Below are 27,765 nucleotides of genomic sequence, written 5' to 3'. Positions count from 1 at the left end.
CTTTTTTATTCCATCCTATCTTCAAAAGTTTTTCTTCTGATGTTATCAAATTTCCTTTTGGATTTTGAGTTTAAAAGAAAAATCTAAGTTAAAATGTTTTCCCCACCACATGGGACGCACCTGTGTGGCTCAACCTGTTACACATCAGACTCTTTATTTCAGTTCAGATCATGATCTCAGGATTGTGAGATTGGTCCTGAATCGGGCTCTGCCCTGGGCATAGAGCCTGCTTAAGAAAAAAAAGTTTTCCCTACCATGAAGAAAAAAACATAATTTTTGTATATTTTCTTTTGATATTTGTATGTTTTTCTCAATTCTTTACATTTTTAATCGATCTGAAATTATCTTTAAACATAGGATGAAATAGAAATCTACTTTTCTTAAATGGCTAGGGAATCTTTCCTGTATTGTTTATTGAAAAGTAAATCCTTTTCCACTAATTTAAAATGCCACTTTTTCATATACTAAATTTCCATATATACATGATTGTATTAGTCTATTTGTCTTTTACTATCTGCTCATCACTATGTTCATTTGAAAAGATGTTCTATTTAATCTTTTCTTTACAGAAAACTTCCTATTGAACAATACTATTATTTGACGCAGAATAAAAAAAGTGACATCTATGGAAATGATTCTTTGTAAGTTTGGGATTTCTTTTCCTTATATTGGACCAAATAACTTTCTTAAGTAAAAATGAGTTATATGAGAAATATAAAATCCCCAAAATGGGAACTTTTAGAAAAACAAGTATTCTTTAACAGGGATCATTAATAATAGAAATCAAGACCAAAGAAACAAAAATAAAACAATAAACCAAAACCCACTAACAGTTTGTGACATTTAAAAAGAAAAAAATACAAAATACAGAATAGCAATGTTCAAAGGAATTCACACAAGTCACCTGGGTCCATTTCTCTGCCTTTGACCTAGTTAGTCTAGTAAGAATCCATTAAATTTCTTAAAAGGTTCATAGGAAATGCTCCAGCAGCTCTGCATAATTTTTTCATCAAGATTTATGAGGACAGGGCATGCCTGGGTGGCTCAGCGGTTGAGCATCTGTCTTCAGCCCAGGGCGTGATCCTGGAGACCCGGGATCGAGTCCCACGTCGGGCTCCCTGCATGGAGCCTGCTTCTCCCTCTGCCTATGTCTCTGCCTGCCTCTCTCTCTGTGTCTCTCATAAATAAATAAATAAAATCTTAAAAAAAATATTTATGAGGACAGAGGTTCATTATGACAATCTACAAATAATTTGTACTAAAATTACTAAGTCTCCTTTTTAGATAAGGAATACTTTTTAATTTATCCTTTGCTTAGAGGAATTATTTTCTAGTATAATATTTTTTCTTCTTTGAAACAATTTGGTGTATAATTACAAAAGCATACTTTTTAATTTTCAGATAAAAATAAAATACTGACAACACGGAAGTAACAATGAAAATATCACCTCTTTAACTATTAGAATGGTCAGGAATCTGCTTTTAGGAAGGATGTTAATATAGAGTTCAGCCACGAGAGGGAGCCCAAAAGACATGAATTCTGTAGTTGTGAGGCCCTGTTTGTTTATTCCTTTGGGATCAGTAAACTTGGAAAAGTAAATGCAGAGTGCAGCAGTAAAATAATGGACTCGTTCACATCAAGGAACTGGTCTCAATGAGCATTTTTAATTTTCATTCAACCTTTCAAACGCTCAATTTTTTAAAAAATTCTTTTAATTTTTTTTTATTTTGAATCAGATTTTAGGTATATACTTGTCAATATCATAGCTTAATTTGTCATATGAGAAAAATTTCAGATGCTGATTTCATATTTCATAGCCTATCTAGTAACTCAAGACCCCCTGGATTCTTCATATTCATTGCCCCCCACCTCTTCCCCAACTCAACCACAAATATAACTGGAAGACATGTTTGCGTTTTTGTTTTTTAATTTCAAGCCTACAAACTTGGGAGTCCAAATAAATATATAAACCTTAAAATTAATGCGAATTATGTGTTTATAATACACTGTAGACTCAGAAAATTATAAGGCTTATATACCACTTTCTGAATAAACATGTACAAATTAAACCTTATAATCCTTTTTATAGATTTTTGCTATCAACAGATATCACTGTATTTATTTTTCATGCCTGAAATATTTCAGAAATGTCTGCATCAGCTGAAACTAAGTGTTGAATCCAACAAAAGTAGGTGACAGTCCTTCTCGCATGTGGACTTTGTTCCCGGGCTACAGTATTATTTCTTGGCAGGCAGGGCTCAGAGTAATTAGTAAGTACACAACTTTCAAATGAGCTGATTCAGAAAAGCCAGGCCTCCAGGAACTTGTTCAATTTTGTTCTAGCCTTTCTGGCATCTAGGCAGTATTTACTATCACGAGAGATCAGCAATCCTGAGCAAAGGGACAAAGCACACATAGTACTTATATATCTTGCCCCATCAGGACACACTCGGGTCACCTTAGGTCATGTAACTGCACCACATGCATGGTGTCAGGCTGCCACAGAGCACTTTGGCTATTGCCTGATTACGAGGGTGAATGTCAGAACCAAAACCATGGTATTGTTAGAAACAGTCAGTTTTGCACATGCGCTGCAAGTAGGAAATGCAAATGGGTGCTGAATGGGACTGAAGTTAGATTGGTCACTAAAACTGAGATGTGAGGACATCCTATCTCTCTATCCGGTCAATATTCAGTGTTCCAGAACATCAATTGAGAATATTATCTTAAAGACACTGTAGTTTGAAAATGAGATACATCACTATTCTTCTAATAGGAACATATGCTTTTAAAAATCTTTAATATAAATGGGGATTTATTTCCGTTTTTATTCTAGGATGCCCAAACCACCTAATTCAACAGTAGCGTAAGTATATACTTACATTTTCCTTCCCTGTTATAATCAAGAAAAGAAATATTGGCAATCTCTATGTCTCAGTGTGAGGATAAATGTGCCTTTTTATGAAAGATTTTTATTTTTAACAAGTGGGGGGAGGAGGCTGGTTAATTATATAATACCTTGCTAGGCTTTTTTAAATAAATTTTTTAAATTAAGTACAGTTTAAATTTACAGAATTATTTGAAAAATAGTATAGAGTTCCTATATATCTCATACCCAATCTCCCTATTAACATCCTATATTAGTATGGTACATTTGTCACAATTCATGAGCCAATACTGATGCATTACCTTTAACTAAAATCCATACTTTATTCAGATTTTAACAAAAATAACCTTTGTAATACATACAAAATTTTTAATGAAATCTCATATGAGATTCCTCAAGACATAGAGTCCATAGCTCACAGGTCTTCAAGTAAAATATGCTTTGCTAAATCATTGCCAGATATAACTTAATATTATCACCCAGGAAATAGTTTCTAGAATCTGAGGGGAAAAATATTTCTGCCTCAATCCCAAATGATCAGAATTAATCAGGGCCTCTCCCTGCCTTCCTAACTTCTACCTTTTATCCCTTCTTCACAAAGCCAAAATCCTGACTACAGGTTTACAAAATCAGAAGGATCCAATAAAATCATTTTGCAAATTGACTTCCTATCAAGGGGACCAATCCCTAGGGGGTAAAAAAATGGCTTTTAAAATTTTTGTTGTTCTTTTTTTGTGATTTAACATGATCTTGGCCTTTAGAATTTGTCTTCTAAATTAAGAAGTCAGTCTCTACTCTCTGGTCATGTCTTTGTGATGAGAACAAGATACAACGAAAACCAATGTAATGGCCTTTTCAGGAAGTCCTTAGCAACATCAGATTATTAGAAGATGGGGCCACCCTGCCCTGACCTCTGGGAACATGCTAGTAGCATTTAGCTTGTTGAATGATCCTCTGATAAAGATTACAGATAAAGCAGTTAGCAGAGGCCTGGCACATAAATGCTTTATTGTTGTTGTATTTATTGTTGGGGTTAACAATATTTCAAGGCAACCTCCTCGGAGTATAATTCCTATTCATGCAGTAGTTACAATGTCTCAGGACCTCCCACTGAGATATTTTGTAGGGAACTACAAAATAGTGACTATTAATAGTGACTACAAAGGTGACTATTTTGTGAAATCTCCATACCACATTTCCTTTAACTGCATCAAGTCTGTGGGAAATGGTATTGGAAGTTTAAAAATTAATCCCTTATTGATTTCTCATTCCCACTGATTCTTACGTCTTTGCTCAATCTGATACATACTGGGAAAAATTCAAGAGAACCAGGATGAATCTTCTTCCCAGATAAGTTAATTAGCACATACTGAGACAATCATTAGACTCTATTTACTAGGTCATTCTTTCTGGTATGTTTTGTGACTAAATCTCTCTGACTGTTGGACAATATTTGAACCCCTGCCTTTCTCATTCCATTCTTCACTTCTCATTCTGGGAATGAAGATCTCCATTCTTCAAAGAGTGAGTTTCTATTGTTCTTGCCTAGTCTCATGAAGGTGAATGAGGCAAGCCCCCAAGGCTCTGAAAGTATAAGAACTTCCTCTAGAACACGAGCTTTTTACTAGACCTCAGTAAACTCCATCCTTTCCCGACGTAGACTGGACATGTTTCCATGAGCAAAAATGTGTTCATTCCTGTTTTATTCACACAAACAGTTTGCTCAAACTATAAATGATCACTTACTTTTAAGCGGATTTGTAAGGGGAAGTTAACTCAAGGAAGATAGTTAACTATGGAATCCATCAAATTAGACAATGGAAATATATATTTAGAAAAAGTAGAAATCATTGTGTCTTCTATAAAATGAGGTACAGCCAGTATTTCTTCACTGAAAGCAGTTACTAGGCTAGTGTTTTTATGACCATGAGAGACAGCAGTCAGATTTGAGGAAGTCTTGATTCTGTGTTCTCATGTCATCACAGAGTTGACAACTTTGTGCCTTGTACCAAACCATGTAGTAATTGATGTGGTACTTTTTAAGCAAAGTAAATAAATCAGAGAAGTGTTTAGTGATTAGCAATAAAATGATGCTATACCCAATGCAAAAAAAAAAAAAAAAATGTGTTCAACTGAGAGAGCGTGTGACAAAGGCAGGAAAACCAAATCACTTTACACAAAAACCAAATGAACTAGCTGGCCTCATAAATGACTTTTGCTTGGAGTCAACTTTTTCTCTTATAAATCAACCTTCTTGGGGTATCTATGAGAGACAAGGAATTTGTTATGAATCTTATACTGCTAGGTATTTCAGAGAGCCCATCAAGATGCCAAGGCTGATGAATTCAGTACAGATTTGCATCATGGGCCAAGTAAGCATAGAGGCCCAGATCTGGGCCAGCTCTCACAAATTTTTTTAAACCTCTGCTAGTTCTTTTAAGAACTGTTAGTTTTTCACATCATAGGAAAATTATATCCCTGTGGGTTTTTTTTTTAACTTTTTTTCCCATCAGCTAGTATACTAGCTATTTTTGGCTTTTTGATTTCCAAAGAGTACTGTGTACATAAACGGGCAGTATATTTTGTTGACTGCTTAAAAGAAACAGATGGCCTGGGTTGAAAAGTTTAATGCAAGATGGTTAGAGATCACTTTGCATACAGAATGCCCAAAATGATCCCATAAAATAAAGTACAGGGACCCTCTTAAAATAAGAGGTAGGAATTGAAAGCAACTAGAAATTCTTCCTATAGCATTCTAAAAACTACATTTCATGTTGTGAAAATTATTCACAGATAAAGAATTCAGTATGATTTATTTTAAAAATTAATTTGTCTAGCAAAGTTAAGAAAATTTCACGTTTAACGGAATACATTCTACCAGAAAGCTAACTCCATGAGTATAGGGACTTTGTTTCACTGTCATATCCTCAGGGATTAGAACAGTACCTACCACAAAGAAGAATCCCAATAAATACTTGATTAATTTTTTCAATTGCACTTCTTTCTATTCTGTTTTGTTTGCTCAACTAAATCTCAGAGAAATCTGTTCTTCATATCCAATTGAACACCCGTACCACACACACATCTCACGTGGTGCCATGTTCCCGACCTTTACCTCACCTAAGGATCTCTACACCGGCATTAAAGCCCGAAACCAACAGCCATTTCCTCCCACTGTTCCAACAAAGGCTTATGATACAACGATTTTGAAAACAAGAGGTAAAATGTGATTTGATATCAGAACAGTATTGATTCTTCTCATATTTGAATTTTATTCAATAATAAAATTAAAGAAAGTAGGGCAGAGAACTCAAGTCACAAAAGTGTGACCCACCAGTAGATTATGAAAGTTGTTCTTAACTGTGGCCACACTTTAGAATCATGCAGGGCCCTAACCACAGACTAAGTAAATCAGATTCTCTGCATGTGCGCTTAGCTTTTCTTCTTTATATAGAGTCTCTCCCATGGTAGAATCAGAAACCAGGCATTATAGAATTATTTTTATTATTCTTCCTGTATTGCCTATTTTTATTTCCTTCCTGTTCTCTCTTATGGTTTAGCTTTTAAAGATTTCACCCTAGCTCAGGTGATCAGCACAACAATGATATTTGGCTCAGAGCATCAGGGTCTAGATACAGGTATAGTAGTTGTGATGAAATTGAAAGACTGTCATTGAAATAAGACTCAGAAGATAATGGAAACAGTTTGTTTAGGTCCCCTTAACATTTGGGGCATCTTCTTCAGATGCAGGCCTTGGAGTCTTTCCAGATGTGTTTTATTAGGACCGTAAGGCCATACACTAATCATCAAGACTCTCCCACACTAGATACCTTAAAACAGAGGAGAAACCTATGGAGACAGATTGAAGGTCCTAGAGAAAAGGTAACTGAAGGTGACAGAACAGGTGCATGGTAGGTAGAGAAAACCATCTGTTGAATGAATTTAAGCTGTGAGATAGGCAAGACCCAAGAACTGTCCTATAAATGCAGTTTCTCGGTATATAAATATTTGGACCCAAATGTTTGCCATCATCAACATCAGCTTCAGTACCTTATTAGGAGACAGTAACAATTTGAGAGACATAATCATGGAGTGTTTAAGAACTATGGAGTCAGACTGCATAGGTAGGATTCTCGCTCTACCACTCACCGTGAAACATAGCAAAGTCCCTCTTAGAGGACTTTAAAAGGATAAGTTTGTTGTAATAACCCTTATAAAATATCTTTCCAAAAACTACTACTGCATTAGTATTTCTACTCTCTTTTTTTTTTTTTTTACACTTACTTTAACTCTTCTTTAACAGAAATTGATAGTATGTGGATTAAGAGTGCAGGCCTAGTACCAGATTGCCTGAGTTTGAATTACTCCACTTAACTAGCTGTGTGATCTTGGGCAAATTGCTTACTTTCTTTGTGCTTCAGTTTCATTCATTAAAGTGGAAATTATAGTACTTTCCTCATTGTAATGTGATGATGTATATAAAACACATAGTACAGCACTGGCATATGGTAAATGTTCAATAAATGCCAGCCTTTGTTCTTATTACATATAAGGATGGATGTACAGAGCATTATTTAATGTGGAACTTATTATAGGGCCCGAGGAGGCCATGCTGTGTTTGATAAAGCTTATCAAACTACCACTAATACCTAAGACGGCATAATCTTTAAAATGTTCTCCTTCAGTGCCTTTTTGGTAAGCAAGTGTTAATTCCATTTCTTGATATTTAGTCAGAGAAAGCCCAAATCAAGTAGTATAGAAATGTATTTGCCAAGCCTTCAGAGACCAGAAAGAGGATCCAGGAAAATTTAAATTTAAAAGTGATGACTTACCTAAGAATCCCTTTCATTAATCAGAGAGGTGCAGTACAGGGCTAGCATCTTATTTCTATTTCTTGCACCCCAGAACTCTATTCATAGAAAACTATTCTTGCATATTACAGATAACAGTGCTTTTCCTGAAAATTTCAGGTAATCCTTACAGATACGAACTGCTTGATTTTCCAATGGATTCAAAAAAGAAAGCCTTGACTTGGCCAGGTCAGGGTGTATATTATGATGTAAGTATCTTTTAAACTGTGTTTTTAAAACAAAGTTTAAAAATGTTTTCACACTATACATTTATAAAAACCCCAAAGATGGATTGTTTTATTTTCTATCTGGTTAAAAAAACCTTGAGATTTTGACCATAATTCACATGTTTTTGTTTTCTTAGTTGATTTCACATACTTTGGCAGTTATGTAACATTTCCACAAGTATAACAAAAAAGGTTCCCACACTGAAAGAAGGTGGAGGGCTGCATTTCACTATGTATCCCCCAACTCTATTCTTATAATTCATAGTATATTAACTACAAATATACACAGGTCCCCTCAGGGACCTCTTCTCACTGGCCATTTCTAGCCATTACCAAGCCAATGAGAACACTCCTTTTCCTTTTATAATTGGCAAACAAATTGCTTAAAATACTTTGGCTGTTTTTGTCATTACCTCCCCAAGTGGCCAAAGATTTTTAAAAAGGTTTTCTGTCTAATAGCCAGGAGATATATTTTTGGAACTATTTAAGATTTTTATTCTATTTCTCAAGAACTCAACTCTTAGTTTTTGCAATATGAAAATACTCTTTAGGATAAAATCTACCTTAGGATCATCTTATTTTTTGAAAAAGTGTGAGGGAGTCGGGGGTATGCAGAGAAACAGAGACAACCTTAAGCAGGCTCAACTCAGAGCCCAACACAGGGGCTCAATCTCATGACCTGAGCCAAAATCAAGATTCAGATGCTTAAAAATTTTTTGATAATTAAAAAAAAAAAGAGTCAGATGCTTAACCAACTGAGCCACTCAGGTGCCCCTTGTAATCATCTTTTGAGTAAGATGAGCTATAATAACCACAGAGGTCAAATGCCATAAACCTCTATCTTTGACTAGAGTATTTTAACAAACCATTTTCAGAGCCTAACTGAACCTACTATCCAATTTTCCTTAACTGTAAATATTTGGAAAGAACTTTGGGTTTCCTTGGAAAGAGCATCCACTCATATCACCCTTACAGAGGAGTGTGGTTTCTTTCTTGAACCATCTGCCATATTTCTAATGTACAGTCCCCATCCCCCTCCTAGAGATACATTCCTCATTCCTAAAACAGTTCTGTCTCTGCACAAAAGCATCCATAACCCATAATCCACATTCACCCTCAACTAACCACAATGAATTTGGCAAGGACACAGGTACCTTCTTTAGAAATGTAACATCTTATCAAATAATTGGCTGCCCACAGTTCACCTCTCCTTCACCACCAGCACCCTGGACCCCACCCCCTACTTGCTCATCTCCAGCAACAACTAACGTATCCAGAATGAGAAATAAACTGGTGGGTTTCTGCTCTACCCTGCATGTTTCCCCATTTATGGTCTCACCCACCCCTCCACTTTCCCTCCTCCAACTCAGGCAGCCTTTCCTCCCATTGTGCATCCTCTTCTCCCTTGAACTCTTTCTTCCCAAGACCTAACTAGATACCAAAGGAAAATATCTCTGCCAGTCTTTCATTTCTTATTTACACCCTCTCTCCTTTGTGCTATGTTTCATATGTAAATGAAAAAAATTCTTAATCGCAACTTCTTAATGTAAAAATGATGCTGATACAAAAGAATTAAGTGAAACACGACCCACTAAGGAACCAGTGTTCCTAGAACTAAGCTCTCCAGAAGGGCAAAGGGGTCTCCAAAATAAACCTGTTCTTGTTTTCCTATTAAACCTGATTAAGCCCCATCATTCAAGACTAAAAACAACAACAAAAACTATATTTAATTTCTTGTTTTTTTTTTTTAAATGTGTTACAACAATATTAATCTCTGTTATTTTGTGGCAACTTACAGAGTTTTGGTAGTTACCACGGGGCCCTTAGAAATTTGCACATACTTTGCATGTAATAGTTATTCAGTAAATGTTTACTAAGCAACTTATGAGTTATATAGATTTTATGGGCTACCTAGGAGTATAACTATAATTTATATGGTACTACTCTGAAAATGTATTTCAAATTTAAAACAACCAATATCACTGTAGATTGGAGTGTCTGCCTAAATAGTAACATCTCAGGAACCGGAATTCCTTCCTGCTTTTGTACTTCTATTGCATATCAGACACAAATGTCACCCTGTGAATAGTACATTTAACCAATGAATTCCTATTGAGTGGATGATCACCAGCAGCCACTCTCTCATTGTCCTCTTAGAATAGCATTACCTTAACATACTGAAAATTAGCCAGCTCTCCACTCTCAAATATTCCTGACTCTTTAAACTCTTCTCAAGACACCAGAGGTTACAGTAAAATCTCAAATCTCCCATTTCCTTCCTCTGCATTTCAGTAGGTCACTGCTGTTATTTAAGCTAGATCAAGACACAGGATTAATCCAGCCCCTTGAAACAGTATTTGGGGGAAAAAAAAAAAGTCCTTATTTCTAAACTATCTTTGCAAATCATGATCAAGATAAGGAGAACAGGGATCCCTGGGTAGCGCAGCGGTTTGGTGCCTGCCTTTGGCCCAGGGCGCGATGCTGGAGACCCGGGATCAAGTCCCACATCGGGCTCCCTGCATGGAGCCTGCTTCTCCCTCTGCCTGTGTCTCTGCCTCTCTCTGTGTGTGTGTGACTATCATGAATAAATAAATAAAATCTTAAAAAAAAAAAAGATAATAACAAAGAATAAGCAAGCCACGTATTTGTTAAAGGTTTATAGAGGTGGTTACTTAATACATGAAACAGTCTTCTGTCTAGTGTCTTTTACCATGACTATTCTATATATGGAAAATGGGGATCATTCAAACTTCATAGGGTTGCTATATTCAGCATCACCCTGAAATCCAGAATCATTTGAAGGCCCCATGCCTTAGGGCTCAGCTCTAGCTTCCTCTGGCTGTGCCCCTCCCCATGGCGCAGGATGTTTATGGGAACAAGAGGTTAAGTCCATCTAGAACCCATGCTCCCCAGTCTCCCAATTCCAGCCTGATGTCGAACTGCAGAAAATCTTTACAAAATGGCTCTGAACCCAGTACTCAGGCCCTTGTAGGGTATCTTTCTAGGTCCATCCTCCTAGAGGTTGACACTGCTTCCAAGCTAGTATATACCTTTAGACCAAAGGGATGGCCAAGTGATGGCTGTTTGCTGGAAGCAGAGGTAATAGGTACAATAGATCTTGAAACTGAGGGCCAGGGTACCCTCATATCCAAGACACTTCATCATTTGAGATGGAATTGGGGGTAGGAAGAAAGCAGTAAGGAATGTTGAGGCCAAGGGCCAGCAACTAGCTCTTTGTGAACTACCATATCCCAATACACAATTAGGATAGTCTAAGAAGTCTAAATTTGAACCTGGTCTTCCAAGTTTTCATGAAGGTATTTCATCGAAGTAGGAGAATGAAACACATTTTATTTCTTTAACAGCTTATTTCCTTGATTCATAAATTAAACTAGTTAGACTAATAGAAGGTGGATTCTCCCGCTATACTCTAGCCCCAGGACCTGCAAATGTTAAGGGTGGGCCTGACCGTCAGGACAAGTGCATAGTGTTCAAGAAAGTTAATTCCATACTTTCCACTGCCATCCATATCCCTGCTCTTACTGTTCCTTCGGCCTCCCCATCTCTGCATGACCTAAAGGCCTATTTCTGTAGTATGATATAATATGGCCTCTTGTCTCCTCCCTTCTTCTCTGTTCTGAGCCCTACTTCCCTGTTCAGATGGAATCAAACTCTTCCTCCTTAGAGTACCTTAGAGCCCTTTATATCTTTAATAAAATGTTGTTGGAGGTAGAGTATTCCGAGGGACATTTCTCCAACGTACACTATAGACAAAGTGCCTGCTAAAGCAAAAAAACTTTAGAAAAGACCTCACCATTTCTTTGATAAAATATTGTGTTTAAATATGGTTAAGTTGCAGAATACTAGTAATTAATGAAGAAAAAAATAGTATCTGACTTCAGCTTGGAATTTCCTTTACCCTTCTTCCTGCTGACATAGTGAATCAGCCCTTACTCTACTAGATGACATTAACAACAAACTCTTATGTTTATGTTCTAGTTTCCTGAATGTGTTGAGAAAAATAAGCCTGTATTCTACCCAAAACCTCCTAAAACCTTTGCTCCTAACACTTCTTTAAATTTGTGGGACCCTATTAGCTCTCTAAAAGAAGCCAACATACAAAGAAATCTTGAGAGGTCCCACTGGATCCCTTCATACACTCATGATTTTACAGGTATGAGTTTACTTTAATATGAATAAAAAGAACTAAACTGGAATACCTGGCAAATGCTGTTACAAGCTTGCATCTTCTAGTGTTTTTCCCTGTTTCTTTAATCTAAGTACTAATACAAATAAGGGTGGGTCTTAAGCTTCTCCTAGTAAGAAACTGGGAGGTAAAATTTGTTTTCAGTTTATTCATTCTAATTATATTACAAAGGGAAATGGGTAAGAGTTTTTCTATAAAAGATCATTTAAGTGTCAACCATCATTTGCTCTAACAAAGTAATAAGATGTGGTGTTTCCATTAAGGTCTGGGGCCCATGAACCCCCTTGAACTGGATGATTACCATGAAAAGGAGGTAGCAGAGTTAACTGGACAGATAGGATTTGACCCAGAGCCTGTAAGTAATTGCAGTTAACTCTCAGTTATTTAGGGGGAAGGTATCCAGGTGTTAGGCTCCTTCTTGCTTTGCCCACTTTTTCTTTGCTTCATGAGAACTGGTGACCAGGTTAGCAAAGGGAAAATTTAACTTATCTTAGAAGTTAATTCTGAATTGATTTTAATCAGTTTGAATATGCTTGTCCACTATTTCAAAGAACAGGCAGGGGTTCTTTTCCTATTCACATCACTGGTGTTTTGTGGGGTTTTTTGAACAGATTTTCTACTAGGCTACTCTTCTAAAATTTACAAAGGAGTCATTTTAGAAATGCTTTAGTTTAATGAGATTCTTAATAAACTCTATGAAATCTTTATAGATTTGTATATCTTGTACATTTTCACTGCTTTTGAAGAGATAAAGTCTTCTTCCTGATATCTACCATAATTGAGCGTTGACTGAATTACAGTAGAAAGCCAATAAATTCTCTACAAATATCAATACAGATTTCTTAATTGGTTATGTCATTCTTTCACTGAAAGAAATGATCAAGCCCTTCTGTTGGCTTACTTAAAACATGAAATAAAATAATGTAACAGTATACATATTGTTTTATTTAGGGCCTAGATTTTATCCTATAAAACTACAAAGTCTTTAAAAACAAAACTAGTATTTTCAAAAATATAAACTGTAGAAAGACCCATAAAAAGTGACTGTAGGATATTTTAGTATGAACTCTTTTTAGACTGAACACATTTATTTTACATTGGCTTCAGTATTTCCCAAGGTGATAAAAATATATATATATCATAGTACCTTAAGTAGTTCCACAGACTGTACTTTATCACTTACTGAAGGGTTTTTCCTTTATGTTTCACTTGCAGCAAATATTCTCTAAGACTAGAAAACACTATACATATACTTATATTGTCGAGCATGTTCAGTAGCTGTCCAGATTTCCACAGATTTGATCCTGTAGGGTCCAGCCCCTCAGGAAGCAGCTTTACCATTTTTACAAAAAAAGTACATGTACAGTAATACAAAGTATACCTGTCAAGTATATTATAAACAAAATTATTCTGCAAATAAATCAACAAATTTTTATTAATAACAAGATAAAACATGCCTAAAATGGTTTAAAAGTAAGTTTTAGTGAATCTTGCTGGTCTCTAAAACACAAATAACAGACTCTGGGAAGGCATGTTTTAGTGGTAATACGATGAAATATTTTCTTATAGTAGAATGAAATAAAGATACTAAAAACTGCTTCTTGCATAAAAGGATACTGTAAAGTAGGATATGATACACCCTAGACTTTTTTGTTTGTGACAAACTTAACATAGTATTTCAGAGAGCTGAGGTTTCTTTTTTTCTTTATAGTATCTACTCAAACCTGTTAGCTAAAGGTTAAAACGTATTCATAACAGATGTTAATTCCTCCAACCCTGAGCAAATTAGGATCCAAGAAGACACTCCTAAGTCCATTTTATTTCCTAAACCCAAACTACAGTTATGATTTTCTCACCATTCTCATTTGTATTATCTCTGCTATCAATTCCATCCTTACCATCCACCCATTCTTTTTTAGTTTTTCTTCAACATATTGTCATAAAAATTTTCAAACATATGGAAGGTTGAAATAATTTTGCAATTAACATCCATAGACTAACCACCTAGATTCTACCATTAGCCTTTTGGTATACTTCTTTTATCACATAATCTATCCATCTTTCCATCCCTCCAACCATCCATCAATACTTTATTATGTTTCACGCATTTCAGAATAAATTGCTGTCAACGGGATACTTCAGCCTTAAAAATGCAGCGTGCATAGATAGCATTGAACAGTTCAATTTGTTGCAGTTTTTCTGTTAAGGCAAAATACATACCCAATGAAATGACACAAATATAAGTATACATTCAATGAGTTTTGACAAATGCACACACTTTTGTAAGCCAACCACCTACGGATATATTGAATATTACCGCCATCCCAGAAAGTTTCCATATGCTCAACTCCTCCCTCTTCCTCCTGACCCCCTCTCCAGACATATATCTATCAATAACCTTTTAAATACACTTATTACTTTTGCAGTTACGAGGCAGGATTCACAATATTTGTCAAACATCTCAAAAAACAGATATGACAAGCTCCCCACAGACCAGTCTCTAAGCATAGCACATCTGTGGCCTCAGCACCATCTGAGATGCTTGTTAAAAAAGCAGATTCATGAGTCCCATTGCAAAACCTCTGAATCACAATCTCGAAGGATCAAGCTTAAGAATGTCATTTTCTCCGAAGCTGATTCTGATTCAACCAAGGTTTAAGAACCCCTTGGTTGGCCGAATAAAAAAGACTTTCACTGACATTTAAGCAACTGCACATAACCATTAACATCATCCATTGGGGATGACAGTTTTGCTTCAGAGATTTTTTTTATCTCTGAAAGTTTTAAAGCAAAGAGTTCCTATATAGAGGAATATTTCTATAGACAGTAAAAATATCTATCCCCTTTCCATATTAGCAAAAGCCAGTCAAAGCGAAAAACGTGTTTATTAGAGCACAAATGTCAAGGTCTATAAACAAACACTGCAATATGCACTCCTACACCCATCCTGTGTTTCCTCAGTGAAAATGGGTATGAATTTAACCTGCCATTTGTAGCAATAAACTTGCAATGCCAGATTTATTAACTGATTTTCTCCTTTTTATCCCACCACTACAGCAAGAAAAATTCCATCCTGTCTTAAAACCTTCCAGGCCCTTGGAAGGACGAACTGCTCGACTGATTCAGAACCGACGTCCTCTAGAGGCTATTGTCCAGCAAAGACAGCCCTCCTGTCCAGATTGTACCCCTAGAGTTTTGTGTACTTTTCATACCTTTGTACCCAGTTCTACAGAAATGATGGCACTTTGTGATAACACACTGGCAGGTGTCACCCATAAAAAGCAGGAAATTGAAGACAAGATTAAGCAAGAACAAAGCTTGCTATCTACCTATGCATTCCCACCTTGTTATCCAACAAAAGATCTGAATAACACTTGTGACATAAAAACGTTTCCAAAAATCACAGATACTAAAAAGATAGAAGATTTGTACTGGAGACAGCTGGCATTAAAACCCCAACATACACCTTACTGCAACCCGAACCATTACATTCCATATGAGCAATTTAAATGTGTCATAGGTGACCAGTATACTATGTGTCAAAACTCTGTTAGCCTTAGTAAGCCTAGTATTTTAGAAAGTAAACGAGATTTGGGAGCTTTTGATTTAGAACATTTTTTAAGTAAGCCAGAAGAACAGTCGTCCTTGAACACAGAAAACGAGGAAACAAGACCTATTCTGGGTTGGATTCCTAGAGCTGGAGTGGCCAAGCCTCAGACTGACCTGCTGGGGCTTAAGAACTCTTTTTCAAAAACTGGTGCACAAAAACGTTTCCATAAATCAATTCTTGAAGACCATAAAGACCTCAGGGATAAAGTGCATTCAGGGATGAAACACCAATTCTATGGTCATAATTCCTATTATTTCTATAATTGATATTCATCCTTTCCTTCAAAACCCAGCCTCTTGTAAGAAAAGTAAAAATATAACAGAATTTCTTCCATGTTGTTGGATTCTCTTTTCTAGAAGAGCCATAATAATCTTGTTAATGAAATTTATGTTTTCAGGAATTTAAATTAGGATCTTGTCTGAGGATGTTGTTCTTGATAAGTTTAAGAATTTCAATAAAATATTAGAACCAGAAAAATTTATAGTCTTTAATCTCATTTCCATATTATACTCCAAGGAAGTTCTCCAAAATCTTAAAAAACAATGTTTGACAAAGTTTACATCATTGTTTTATAAAAACGAGTATTAGAAATTCATATGCCAAATAATTGGTGGATGTCTATACAAAATACAGTACTTTAATAAAATAAGTATGTGAACACTGTCTCCTTCTGTAAATGTTTGTACAAAATAACATCAAATACTAAAGACAAAATTCACATGCCCAGTTAACTGAGAAACAGCTTTATAAACATTAACTTAAGAAATTAAATATATAGGACCTGTTTTTTTTTTTAATGTAAACATGTGGGCAAAAGCTAGTAGAAAAAATGAAACCCAAAATGCTTTGCATGCATGCATCAAAGTTGGATGTTTCTTTTCCTTTAACCCTTAATAGAGAAACATAACCATTTATTTTATGCAGGAAAAAAAAAAGATTTTATTGTGAAGATCTAGCAATGGCTTTAATTAATAACTGCTGAGTTCTAATTGTGGCAAGAAAGGATGTTAGTCTTCTTTGGGCTGCTAAAACAAAATACCATAAACTAGCTGGTTTACTAATAACATTTCAAGTTTAGGAAGTCCAAAGTCATAGCACTGACAGATTTCATGTCTGCTTCCTCACTGGCAACTATAACCTCACATGGTGGAAGGGGCAACGGATCTCTCTGGGGCCTCTTTTATAAGTGCACTAATCTCATTCATAAGGAATCCACCTTCATGAACTAATCACCTCCCAAAGATCCTACCTCCTAAAAAACTTCAGGGGTTAGGATTTTAACATATGAATTTGGGGGGGACATAAACCTGCAAATCAAAGCAGATGCCTGATATCAATTATTCTAAAGCCAAATATCGTTTTTGGAAGGTGGCTACCAAGAGTTTAGCTAACCTTCAAATGCAAGTCAACTCATTTAATGTGCCAAAAGGCACATTTTAGACATAATTTATCATGGAAAGTTCATAAGGAATTTATAAGGAGTGTTTTGTTGAGATTTCTTTTTAATTTTTTTTAAAGATTTTACTTATTTATTCATGAGAGACACAGAGGGGCAGAGACACAGGCAGAGGGAGAAGAAGGCTCCGTATAGGGAGCCCGACCAGGACCGGATCCCAGGTCCTCAGGATCCCGCCGTAGGCCGAAGGGCCAGGACTGCCCTTTTTTTTTTTTTTGAGATTTCTTTTAATTTTTATGTTTCATGACCATATTCATTTAACTATACCTTCTATAAAACTATTCTGGACTAAAATTATGGAATTCTTTCCAATCTCTATTTTAGAGCATTACTTTATATTATGTTAGGTATTATGGAATACAAAAACTTACATGGTAAAATAACATTGGAGAAAACAGGGAGCAGCAAAGCCAATCACATTATTTAATCACAGGATTCTCCTTAGCCTTTTATATGAAACATATTTGGGAATGTGGGGGGTGGGGTAGGGAGGCTATACTCATTTCTCAAACAAATTTGATCCTTTTATCATAGAGGTTATCATCAGACTACAATTCTAAAGAATTCTGGAAAATGCAAGTCTGCAGTATAGGAATTGTGGGTTTTAATTGCACATTTTCCCCTGGGTTGCAGGGACACAGAATTGCATTAGGACTATGGGCATTCACTCCACCCACCTCTATGCAGAAGTAACACAGCCTTCTCTCCACACATTGATCTTAGTCACCCTCTTCAATACTCCTACCAGGATGTCAGATCTAATTCTCTGTTAAGGCCTTACTAGGTGACAGCAAATACCTATACTCCAAGTATGCTCATCATAAGCTTAATTTTGAAAAATATTTATGGAGTCTTCCAGATTAAGATATACCAAATCTATCCATCTAATTTCATTTACTCTAAAAAGCACATTAAAACTTGGTGACTTATTTTGTTTTTCTTATTGTATTTTTTGTTTGTTTTATCCTACACACAAAAGCATAAACCAGCCAGGTCATAGCGGAAACAGAGCCAAGACCTCAGGAACATTTTGGAAAAGAGATAAATGAAAGATAGATCCTAACCGACTGAAGACACTAAGAACCCTAAACTGGCAGTGGGGAAAACAGCCTGATTTACATAGTAGATTTCTCAAAAGGTTCAGGATCTCAATACCTAGAGCTTTTGGGTCCGGTAGTAAAGGCAGGGGGTGGGAGGTTGCTGAATAAGGAAGACTATTTGAGAGCTAAGACACAACTGGCTCCCTACACCCTCTCCCTGCCCTGCCCTGCCTCACTCCACAGCGCTAGACAACTGCCTTCCCTCACCCTGGCAGAAGTCCAGAGGATAATTTTCTGACGAAAGATAAAATAGGATTTCTGGCATGGAGAATACCAGGCATTCTGGGTGCTGTTCTGAAACCAGGAGGAATAAGTACTTGGATCAATCAGGTCCCAGCAGGAAACAGCCCCTCAAAGGATTCCACTGAGGGGAGTTCAGTAAAGGGACAATTTACAAAGATATATGGGCAGGGTTAAAGGAACCTCCAATAGTGGGGCAGCCAGGAACCAGCAGCAGCAGCAGGAAGTCTTACCACTCCCAACCCCTTAAGAGAGGTAAGGGTCCAGTGTTACAGTGCTTCCCATTCACATACCCAATCGTTAAAAATAAAAAAGATTGTGAAGATTGTACATATCTGTGACTATACTAAAAACCTAACTAAAACTAAATTGTACACTTTAAATGGGTAAACTTATGGTATGTGAATTATAACTCAACAAAAAGATTAAAAAAGAAATTTGTGAAAGGAACACAAACTCCTTTGAAACCCTGAAACAACTGTTCTCTAAAGGGAGAGACTGCATTGAAATGGGCTCCCTAATTTCTTTTTTTAAGATTTTATTCATGATAGACACACACACACACACAGAGGCAGAGACATAGACAGAGGGAGAAGCAGGCTACCCACTGGAGCCTGATGTGGGACTCGAACCCAGGACATACCCAACCAGAAGCCAGAGAGCAAGGGGGCTCAGGTGATGTAGTTCTTAGATACTAATGTACTAAGGCAAAAAAAAGGTGAAAAATGGATGTAGACAGGCAAGAAGAAAATAAGCAGCAGTGATCTTATAAATGCCAACTCCTCAGAGCTAAGTGGCACAGCTTTCTTCCACTCTAGGCTACCAGAAAACCGACATACATCAACTCTCCAGGAGAGAAGAAAATTCACAGCTGGGTTGAACAAGGAAGGCCACACACTGCCCTCTTATTTTAGCTCTCATATTTAAAAGTGTCCTTTTCACGATCTACTTCATGCCACGTTGTTCACATTTCTGTATCTTTTGTTGGTGATTTTGGTCCCCAAGCACAGTGCTGAAGCGCTATTTAATGTCCCTAAGTGCAAAAAGTCTTTGATATACCTTACAGAGAAAATGTTTAAATGTGTTTCATTCAGACATGAGTTCTTACACTTGACACCAAAAGTGTGATGCATAAAAGAAAAAACTGATGATATGGACTTCATTAAAACTTAAAAATTTTGCTGTGTGAGAGATCTTGTTAAGAGGATGAAAAGCTACGCTACGGACTGCAAGAAAACATTTTAAAAACCACATATCTAACAAAGGACAAACATCTAGAATATGTCAACAAATCTAAAATTCAATAGTTTAAAAAAAATCCCATCAGAAAATGGATAAAAGACAAACATTTCACCACAAAGGAAGATATACTGACGGCAAATAAACACAAGGAGGATGTTCAACACCATTAGCCATTAGGAAAGTACAAATTAAAACCACAATGAGATATCACTACACACCTGTTAAAATGACTAAATAATGAAAACACCAAATGCTGGTGAAGATGTGGAGAAACTAGATCATTCATACATTACTAGTGAGCTCTAAAAAACGGTTTGGCAATATCGTAAAAACTAAATATGCAACTTCCATATAATCCACAAACTGCACTCCCAGACATTTATCTCACAGAAATGAAGACTTCTATTCCCACCAAAATCAGCATATGAATATTTATAGTAGCCTTATTCATAATAGTTCCAAACTGGAAACACAGATGTCCTTCAATGGATGAATGAATAAACAAAATGCAGTACATCAATACGATGAAATATTATTTTGTCATTTAAAAAAACGAAGTTCTAAAACATGTTATAATATGGATGAGCCTTGAAAACATTATATTAAGGCACAAAAGGCCACATACTATGTGATTCCATTCATACAAAAATCTAAGGTTAATCTATGGAAAGTAGATTAGTGGCTGTTCAGGGCTGGGGTTGGGACAGGGGGAGATAGAAGGATGATAATTAAAGATAAAGGTTTTTTTCTTGACATGATGAAAATGTTCTAAAGCTAATGATTGTGAAGATTAGGGCACCAGGGTGGCTCAGTGGTTAAGCATCTGCCTTTGGCTCAGGTTGTGGTCCTGGAGTCCTGGGTTCGAGTCCCACATCAGGCTCCAGTGGGTAGCCTGCTTCTCCCTCTGTCTATGTCTCTGCCTCTGTGTGTGTGTGTCTATCATGAATAAAATCTTTAAAAATAAAAAAGATTGTGAAGATTGTACATATCTGTGACTATACTAAAAACCTAACTAAAACTAAATTGTACACTTTAAATGGGTAAACTTATGGTATGTGAATTATAACTCAACAAAAAGATTAAAAAAGAAATTTGTGAAAGGAACACAAACTCCTTTGAAACCCTGAAACAACTGTTCTCTAAAGGGAGAGACTGCATTGAAATGGGCTCCCTAATTTCTTTTTTTAAGATGTATTTATTTACTTGAGAGAGAACGCACCCACATGCATGACCTGGGGAAGAGGCAGAGGGAAAGAATATGCAAGCAGACTCTTGCTGACGTGGGGTTCAACCCCACAACCCATGAGATCAGGACCTGAGCCGAAAGCAAAAGTTAGACAATCAACTGAGCCACCAGGTGTCCCTGGGCAGCCCTCCCCCCGCGCCCCCCCCCCCCCGCCCCGGTTATAAAAGGAATAAGAGAATACCTGACTGGCAAAGGCCAAACTCACCCCTAATGGTCAGAGGCAAAGTGGGAATGGCTATTATAATAGGTAGGGTAATCAGAGCAGTTTGATACAGAGGGATATTTGGCAGTGGCTAACTGTTCTTGGGATACTTAGGACCAAAACAGATAAGCAGGACAGATAAGGTCTGTACGATCTGCATAACCAAAAAAAAGTTAAAAAGTTACAATAACCAAAAATAATCCAACCAGTCACCAAAAGAGACAAAATCTCTTGCCAAAACTCAGACTTAAGTCACGATTCTTAAGTACAATTAATGAGGGTGAAACTGATTAATTAATAAGGTAAGAACCTGCAAATAACAAGGATCCATTCTAAATCTTCCACCTAGCTTTTCACAAAGGGATCCACTAATCCCTTGGGACTCAGAAGACCACCATGATCTACTGGTCAGAGGAGAGAGGTTCGGCCAGCTTTACCCCAGTTTGCCTCCTGGTGGAGCCAAAGGAACACAGACATGCTATAGCTATTTCCTCAGTTCTTGAGTGTATCCTTGGAACAGATACACTTAGCAACTGGCATAACATTGCTGTGGCTCCCTAACCCACTAAATAAGAAAAAGCCCAGTGGAAGTATCTGAGGACCTTCCCCCATGTGTTCCCCACCCCTGCAAAATAAAGTTAATAACACATCTAGGGGAAGGAGGTAAAGAGAGCAGAAAGGTATCAATCCCACCATCAAAGACCTGAAAAATCCAGGAGTGATTTTTCTTATCCCACTTAAATCACCTATTTGGACTATTCACAAGATACATGAATTTGGGAGAATAAAGATACATTATTTTAAATTTAAAATGTGATAATGCTAACTAAAACTACTATTCCATATCTAGTAAGAATATACTCTTTTTATGTCCTCTGGAAAATTTAAAATTACTGGGATTATCTCTTATTTAAATATTTGGTATAATTTACCACTGAAGCCCTGAGCGTCTAGAGTTTTCTTTGTGAGATTTTAAGTTATGAATTCCATTTCTTTAACAGTTATACTATTCGTTTGCTCCTTATCCCTAAGGGTTTTTTTTTTTAATTATTCTTATTTTTTTAAGTAGGCTCCACACCCAACATGGAGCCCAATGTGGGGTTCCAACCCATAACCCTAAGACCAAGACCTAAGCCAAGATCAAGAATCAAATGCTTAACCAACTGAGCTATCCAGATATCCTTGCCTAAGTTTTGATAAATAATATTTTTCAAGGAACTTTTCATTTGACCTATATTTTCTTTCTCTTTTAAAGATTTATTTATTGAAGAGAGGGAGAGGGCACACGCTGCACATCATAAAAGTGCATGAGCATGGGGGAAAGTGTAGAAGGAGAGGGAGAAAGTCTTAAGCAAATTCCTGCTGAGCACTGAGCCTGATGCATGGCAAGGAGCTCCACGTGGGGCTTAATCTCATGATACTGAGATCACAACCTGAGCCAAAACCAAGAGTGAGCGGCTCAACTGACTGTGCTGCCCACACACTCCCACATATTTAATAAAGTAATGCTTATTTTTTATATAGATTTTTAGTACCTTTTCTCTTGATCCTTCTTATCACTTATCTCTTGTATTAGTCTATTCTCTTACTTTCAAACCTTTTGTATTCTTGTGTTTTAGATGTATCTTCTTTATGTAAAGAGCAAATATTTCAGTTTTTGAAAAATCCTATTTGAAAATCTCTGTGTTATAACAACAGAATTTAGTTCATTTTATGTAGTAACTGATCTCTCTGGGTTTAAACCTACCATCTTACAGTGTGTTATCCTTCCTGTTTTTCCTTTTCTTGCCTTTTTAAAAAACTAATCACATTCCATTTTTTCCATTACTTTGAAAAACATATAGAACTTTTCTATTATTCTCTTAGTTTCCCTAGAAACTACAATATACTCTCTTCCTGAATAGCACAATATATAGATAGAATATTTTAACTCTACTATTGTGATTTATGTGCTACAGTTGTTGCCATATATATTAATATTAATGCACACTTTTTATTATATTAAAATAGTCTGGCAATAAAAAGGCTGCTTATAGAATACTGTTAGGTTAAACTTTACTTACAGGATGTTAAATCCTTAGAATTAAGGTTTCCCCCAGAAAAAGATTAATGAAAACACTGATTGCTTTTCAGATTTGATAGTCACTGCTTCAAAAGGTGGTTTTACCTGAATAAAACAAACAAAGCCTGAATAAAAACCAAAAAACTTCAGAACACAATTAACACTTTTATTTCAGTATGCATCCACATCTCAGTATTTAGTGGTCCTGAACAGAAAAGTGGAAAAATGCAGCAATTTGCCAGGAAGTTAAGCCCACCAATTTCAGGGATCTGCTGTGCACACTGAGTTCTTTCTTAATCTCTGCTGAGGACCATGATCATAAAGCAGCAGCATCAAAAACAAAATATGCACCAAATTCAACGTTCTTTTCGTTCCAGTTGTCAGATTCCAAACGAGACCCACGTGGATTCCAAGATGACCAAATGAGAACTCTGTTTAAAACCTCAAGTTTTAAAAGCAAAAGCAATTACAGGAAAAGAAAACAATTCATTTAGAGGAATTACGTGTGCTTACAAATGTCTTCTGTGGCCTTTCTTCGTGTTTTACCACCAAGAACTTTGAGAGCTGGCAGGTCTGAGTGCCCCTGGTGGCTGTTCTTTTCATTTTAGCAAAACCTGAGCTGAAAAACTGCCATCAGCTGATGATGACAGCAAAGAGTGGCAGAGCTAAGGATCTAATATTCATTCCCAGGCTGCTGGAGAATGAGTAAATTGATTCCAAAACTAAATAAGGGAAGTCAGAAACTCTTTCCAACCTTACCTGATGGCTTTTAGCCAAAGCAAGGAAGTGTCATGGAAAGTGCTAAGTGATGATGGTATACAAAAAGGGACTTGAGGAGAAGGAAGGAAAGAGCAGCACCATTAAGGTAGGGGGAAAGCTATGGAGAAAACCCTGAATTCCTCACCAAAGGCCAACTTCAGAGGGGAGCAGAGGAGGTCACAATCTATGCTTTGGCCAAGGGTGGTAGTGGGAAGTGAAGAAAGGACAATGGCTTGGAAGTGGGAGGGCATCATTTAAGACTAAAAAGAAAGAAACCAGGAGTGCAGATGGAGTACTCCACACACACCCAGCTATAGCCCCACAGGCTGTGACCCAAAACCTTCACACCTACTCTAGCAAGCCACCCCAAGCTAGAGGGCTGTTGCAGGGAGGGGGGATGAAGGGAAGAAGGGAGAAAGGAATTGAGGGAGGGGTGAGGGACGAGAAGGGGAGAAGGCAGAGACCCCAGGCCATGTAATCAGCAGCAAGGTGACTGTGTGATTTGTCTTTTCATAGTTGAGTTAGGTGTGCCCCACTGGTTACGATGGCAATCTATTTATACTTTCTTGATCCCACAAGTTCAACTATGTAGACAGTGATTACACTTGACAGGATTTGTTATAGCACAACTTATGTGTTTCAAATGGACAAAAAATTAGTATCATTTACAGTATCTTAAATTGCTTTTGAAGGGGAGCTTCCTTTCCAGTACTTCTAGGTCTATAAGACATAGCTAGAAAATTTACTACTATGGAAAATAAGGGCTGCTTAAATCAAAGGCTGGAGGGGAGAGGTCCTGTAGTTTCTCTTTTTGATTAATTGCTATAACACTGTCCTTCCGGTGGCTGAGGGAGTTTCATGTTTTCTTTAGCCATCATCAGGCTCCACAGCTCTTGCAGGACAACTTTAATGCTATATGAATCCTGCCATTTTGCTAGCACTGGCATGGTTCTTGGGTCCACCACTCCATTAGAACTATTAACTCCATTCATATTAATTTTTGTTACAAATCTTACAAAAGGGAATCTTCTGGGTATTTAGCTCCACATTCTATTTTAAGGCTGTATATGAGATTTTCATAAATTGTTCCTAGAGGCCTAATTATCATCCTTGTCCATCTTATAAGTGTCATGTCTTCATCATCTTCTAGACCCAGCTAACTGCCATCTCCTATTCCTTTCTGGCCTCCTTCTAGTTCTTCCAAGTCAAAAATTGCAAGGGACTTTTACTCCTGAGCCCGTGGTGGCTGCCATCTTGTGTCACTTTGTATATATATCAGCTACAAAAAACATTATCATTATTTGAACAATGTCCATTTAGATTCAATGACATATTTATCTATGTTGTTGCTCTTGATTTTTCCTTTATCTTTGATCTCTTAATCTGTAATAATTCTTTTGTATAAGAACACCCTTTAGAATTTTCTTCCTTGTGGATATGCTGGTGACAAACTCAGTTTTTGAAATGTCTTCCTTTCTTAAGAAATATTTTGCCAGATAAAGAATTTAATTTGACAGTTATTTTCTTCCAGCACATCCATATACTGTCCTCTGGCTTCCACTGTTGATGTAGAGAACTCAGTGGTCGGTTCAAGAGTTCTTTGAATATCAGTATTTTTCCTCATTTTGCTTTTACATTATCATTGTCTTTATTGTTAGTTTTTTTATTGTATTAGGAATGACTGATTTTCTTAAATCTATGAACTGGTATCTTTCACTCAAATATTGTTTCTACCCTATTCTCTCTTCTCTCCTTCTGGGGCTCCACTTAAAAGTACATTATACATTATCTCAGTATCCTCTTTTGATTATTTTTCAGTTTTAGAATGTCTATTTGATTCTTGTTCAAATCTGTTATTTTTTTTTTTTTGAAGATTTTATGTATTTGAGAGTGAGAAAAAGACAGCAGGGGTAGGGGGAAGGACAAGCAGATTCCCCCGAGCAGGGAGCCCTATGCGGGGCTCTATCCCAGGACCCTGAGATCATGACCTGAGCCAAAGACAGATGCTCAACTGACTGAGCCACCCAGACCCCCCTGTTATTTTACACATATATACTTTCCAGTCGCCTTCTAAAATGTTCAAGCCTGGCTTTTATGTACAGAACATAATAAATATTTCATAGTTTATCTGATGATTTTAAAATCTGGAATCCCTACTACTTGACTGTTGCTTATGCTAGTTCTCACTCATATTGTGGATCTAATGATCTTTCTCCCTTTGCTGAACACCTTAAAAACTTTATTTGTAGTAATAATCTGAGACTTAAGCTGATATTACCTACTTCCAGAGAGAATTTTCATTTGATTCTACCAGATGCTTAAAGGCAACAGAATTCCTATTCCAAGTTCAAAATTTAAGATTTTCCCTAAAGAAATCAGGCCACAGATCTTGTAAGATCAGTATTTCCTCCAGTTTATCCTCACTTCCAGCCTGCAGCTCTTTGAAATGCTGACCGAAAGCAAGGGTTGTTTGCCAGGTACCAGGTTCTCAACCTCTGCAAGTCCTGACCTGATATTATAAATAGAAATACATACATTTCTACATACAGATATCTATATATCTAAAGACAAATAGTGTGTCCAATGATCCCTGCAGCTGTATTTCCACCCTTGTGAAGGTTCCTTCTACATTGTACCAGGATCAGTGACTAGTAACAGAAGTAATGGTATATCACTTCTAAGATTATAAAAGACTGGCATCTGTCTTAGCTTCTCTGTCTTGGGGAAGCAAGTTCCATGTGGTAAGCAGTCCCATTCACAGGCCTCCAGCTAGGAGCCAATAAGGAACTGAGGCCTGACAACCATGTGAGTAAGCTCAGACTTGGATTCTCTAGTCTACTTGAGCCCTCAGATAACTGGATCTCTTCAACAGTTTGACTGCAAACTCACAAGAGACTCTGAGCCAGAACCAAAACCCAGCAAAGCTGCTTCCACAGAAGCTGTAAGGTAATACGTCTGCTTATCATACTATATGCAGTGTATTTCAGTGATCATAATTTTTATTTCTACAAATTAGCTTTGGCTCTTTTTAAAAATCTGTTTTTTGATAGTCTCTTGTTTGTTGCAAATGCTTTTGCTTTCTACTTTGTCTAAATTTTTTAAATTTATTTTTTATTGGTGTTCAATTTACCAACATACAGAATAACCCCCAGTGCCCGTCACCCATTCACTCCCACCCCCCGCCCTCCTCCCCTTCTACCACCCCTAGTCCGTTTCCCAGAGTTAGCAGTCTTTACGTTCTGTCTCCCTTTCTGATATTTCCCACACATTTCTTCTCCCTTCCTTTATATTCCCTTTCACTATTATTTATATTCCCCAAATGAATGAGAACATATAATGTTTGTCCTTCTCCGACTTACTTCACTCAGCATAATACCCTCCAGTGTCTAAATGTTTTAAATGTCTTCGTATTATACATTAGAAAGGTAAATAAAAATTTTCTCTGTTTATAAAGGAAAATGACATTGTTTCCCCTTTTAAGAACGTTTTCTGTGAAAATCCAAAGTCCTCACTCTAGCCTTTAAGAATGTATGTTTCTCAGAGGTCTGGGCTTTATCCCTTTTGGTATGTAAACACCTAGGAACCTAGGAAGACAAGAGCTTCACCTCAGGAGCCTGAAGTAGGTACAACTACTTATTTCTCAGGAAAACAAGTTTTATTATTCTTTTGGATGAGG

At 36.8% G+C, this 27,765-nt stretch overlaps 1 protein-coding gene, 1 long non-coding RNA gene and 1 pseudogene across 7 annotated transcripts in view; 1 reads left to right on the top strand and 2 right to left on the bottom strand.

The window, feature by feature from the left end:
- C14H7orf31 (chromosome 14 C7orf31 homolog) overlaps positions 1 to 16,115 on the top strand; it is a 35,060-nt gene extending 18,945 nt beyond the window's left edge. For all 3 annotated transcript variants that reach the window (XM_038557142.1, XM_038557143.1, XM_038557144.1), the window contains 7 exons: positions 570 to 641; positions 2,838 to 2,867; positions 5,926 to 6,107; positions 7,859 to 7,947; positions 11,965 to 12,139; positions 12,436 to 12,527; positions 15,230 to 16,115. In XM_038557142.1, coding sequence (XP_038413070.1) covers positions 570 to 641; positions 2,838 to 2,867; positions 5,926 to 6,107; positions 7,859 to 7,947; positions 11,965 to 12,139; positions 12,436 to 12,527; positions 15,230 to 16,048 — 1,459 coding nt within the window. In that variant the 3' untranslated portion in view covers positions 16,049 to 16,115. The remainder of the gene's footprint in view (positions 1 to 569; positions 642 to 2,837; positions 2,868 to 5,925; positions 6,108 to 7,858; positions 7,948 to 11,964; positions 12,140 to 12,435; positions 12,528 to 15,229) is intronic.
- The window catches only part of LOC102153462, a 55,115-nt gene that overhangs the window by 24,549 nt on the left and 2,801 nt on the right, over positions 1 to 27,765 (bottom strand). For 2 of the 4 annotated variants that reach the window (XR_005369550.1, XR_005369551.1), the window contains exon 2: positions 23,332 to 23,435. The exons of the other annotated variants lie outside the window; for them this stretch is intronic. This is a non-coding gene — a long non-coding RNA (uncharacterized LOC102153462). The remainder of the gene's footprint in view (positions 1 to 23,331; positions 23,436 to 27,765) is intronic. 4 annotated transcript variants of the gene reach the window in all.
- Positions 23,476 to 27,203, bottom strand: LOC102153822 (annotated as a pseudogene).

The sequence above is a fragment of the Canis lupus genome, chromosome 14, assembly GCF_011100685.1.
Source record: "Canis lupus familiaris isolate Mischka breed German Shepherd chromosome 14, alternate assembly UU_Cfam_GSD_1.0, whole genome shotgun sequence".
Taxonomy (NCBI): Eukaryota; Metazoa; Chordata; class Mammalia; order Carnivora; family Canidae; genus Canis; species Canis lupus.
The sequence above is the reverse complement of the archived record's forward strand: the minus strand, read 5'-3'. Positions and strand labels throughout refer to the sequence as shown.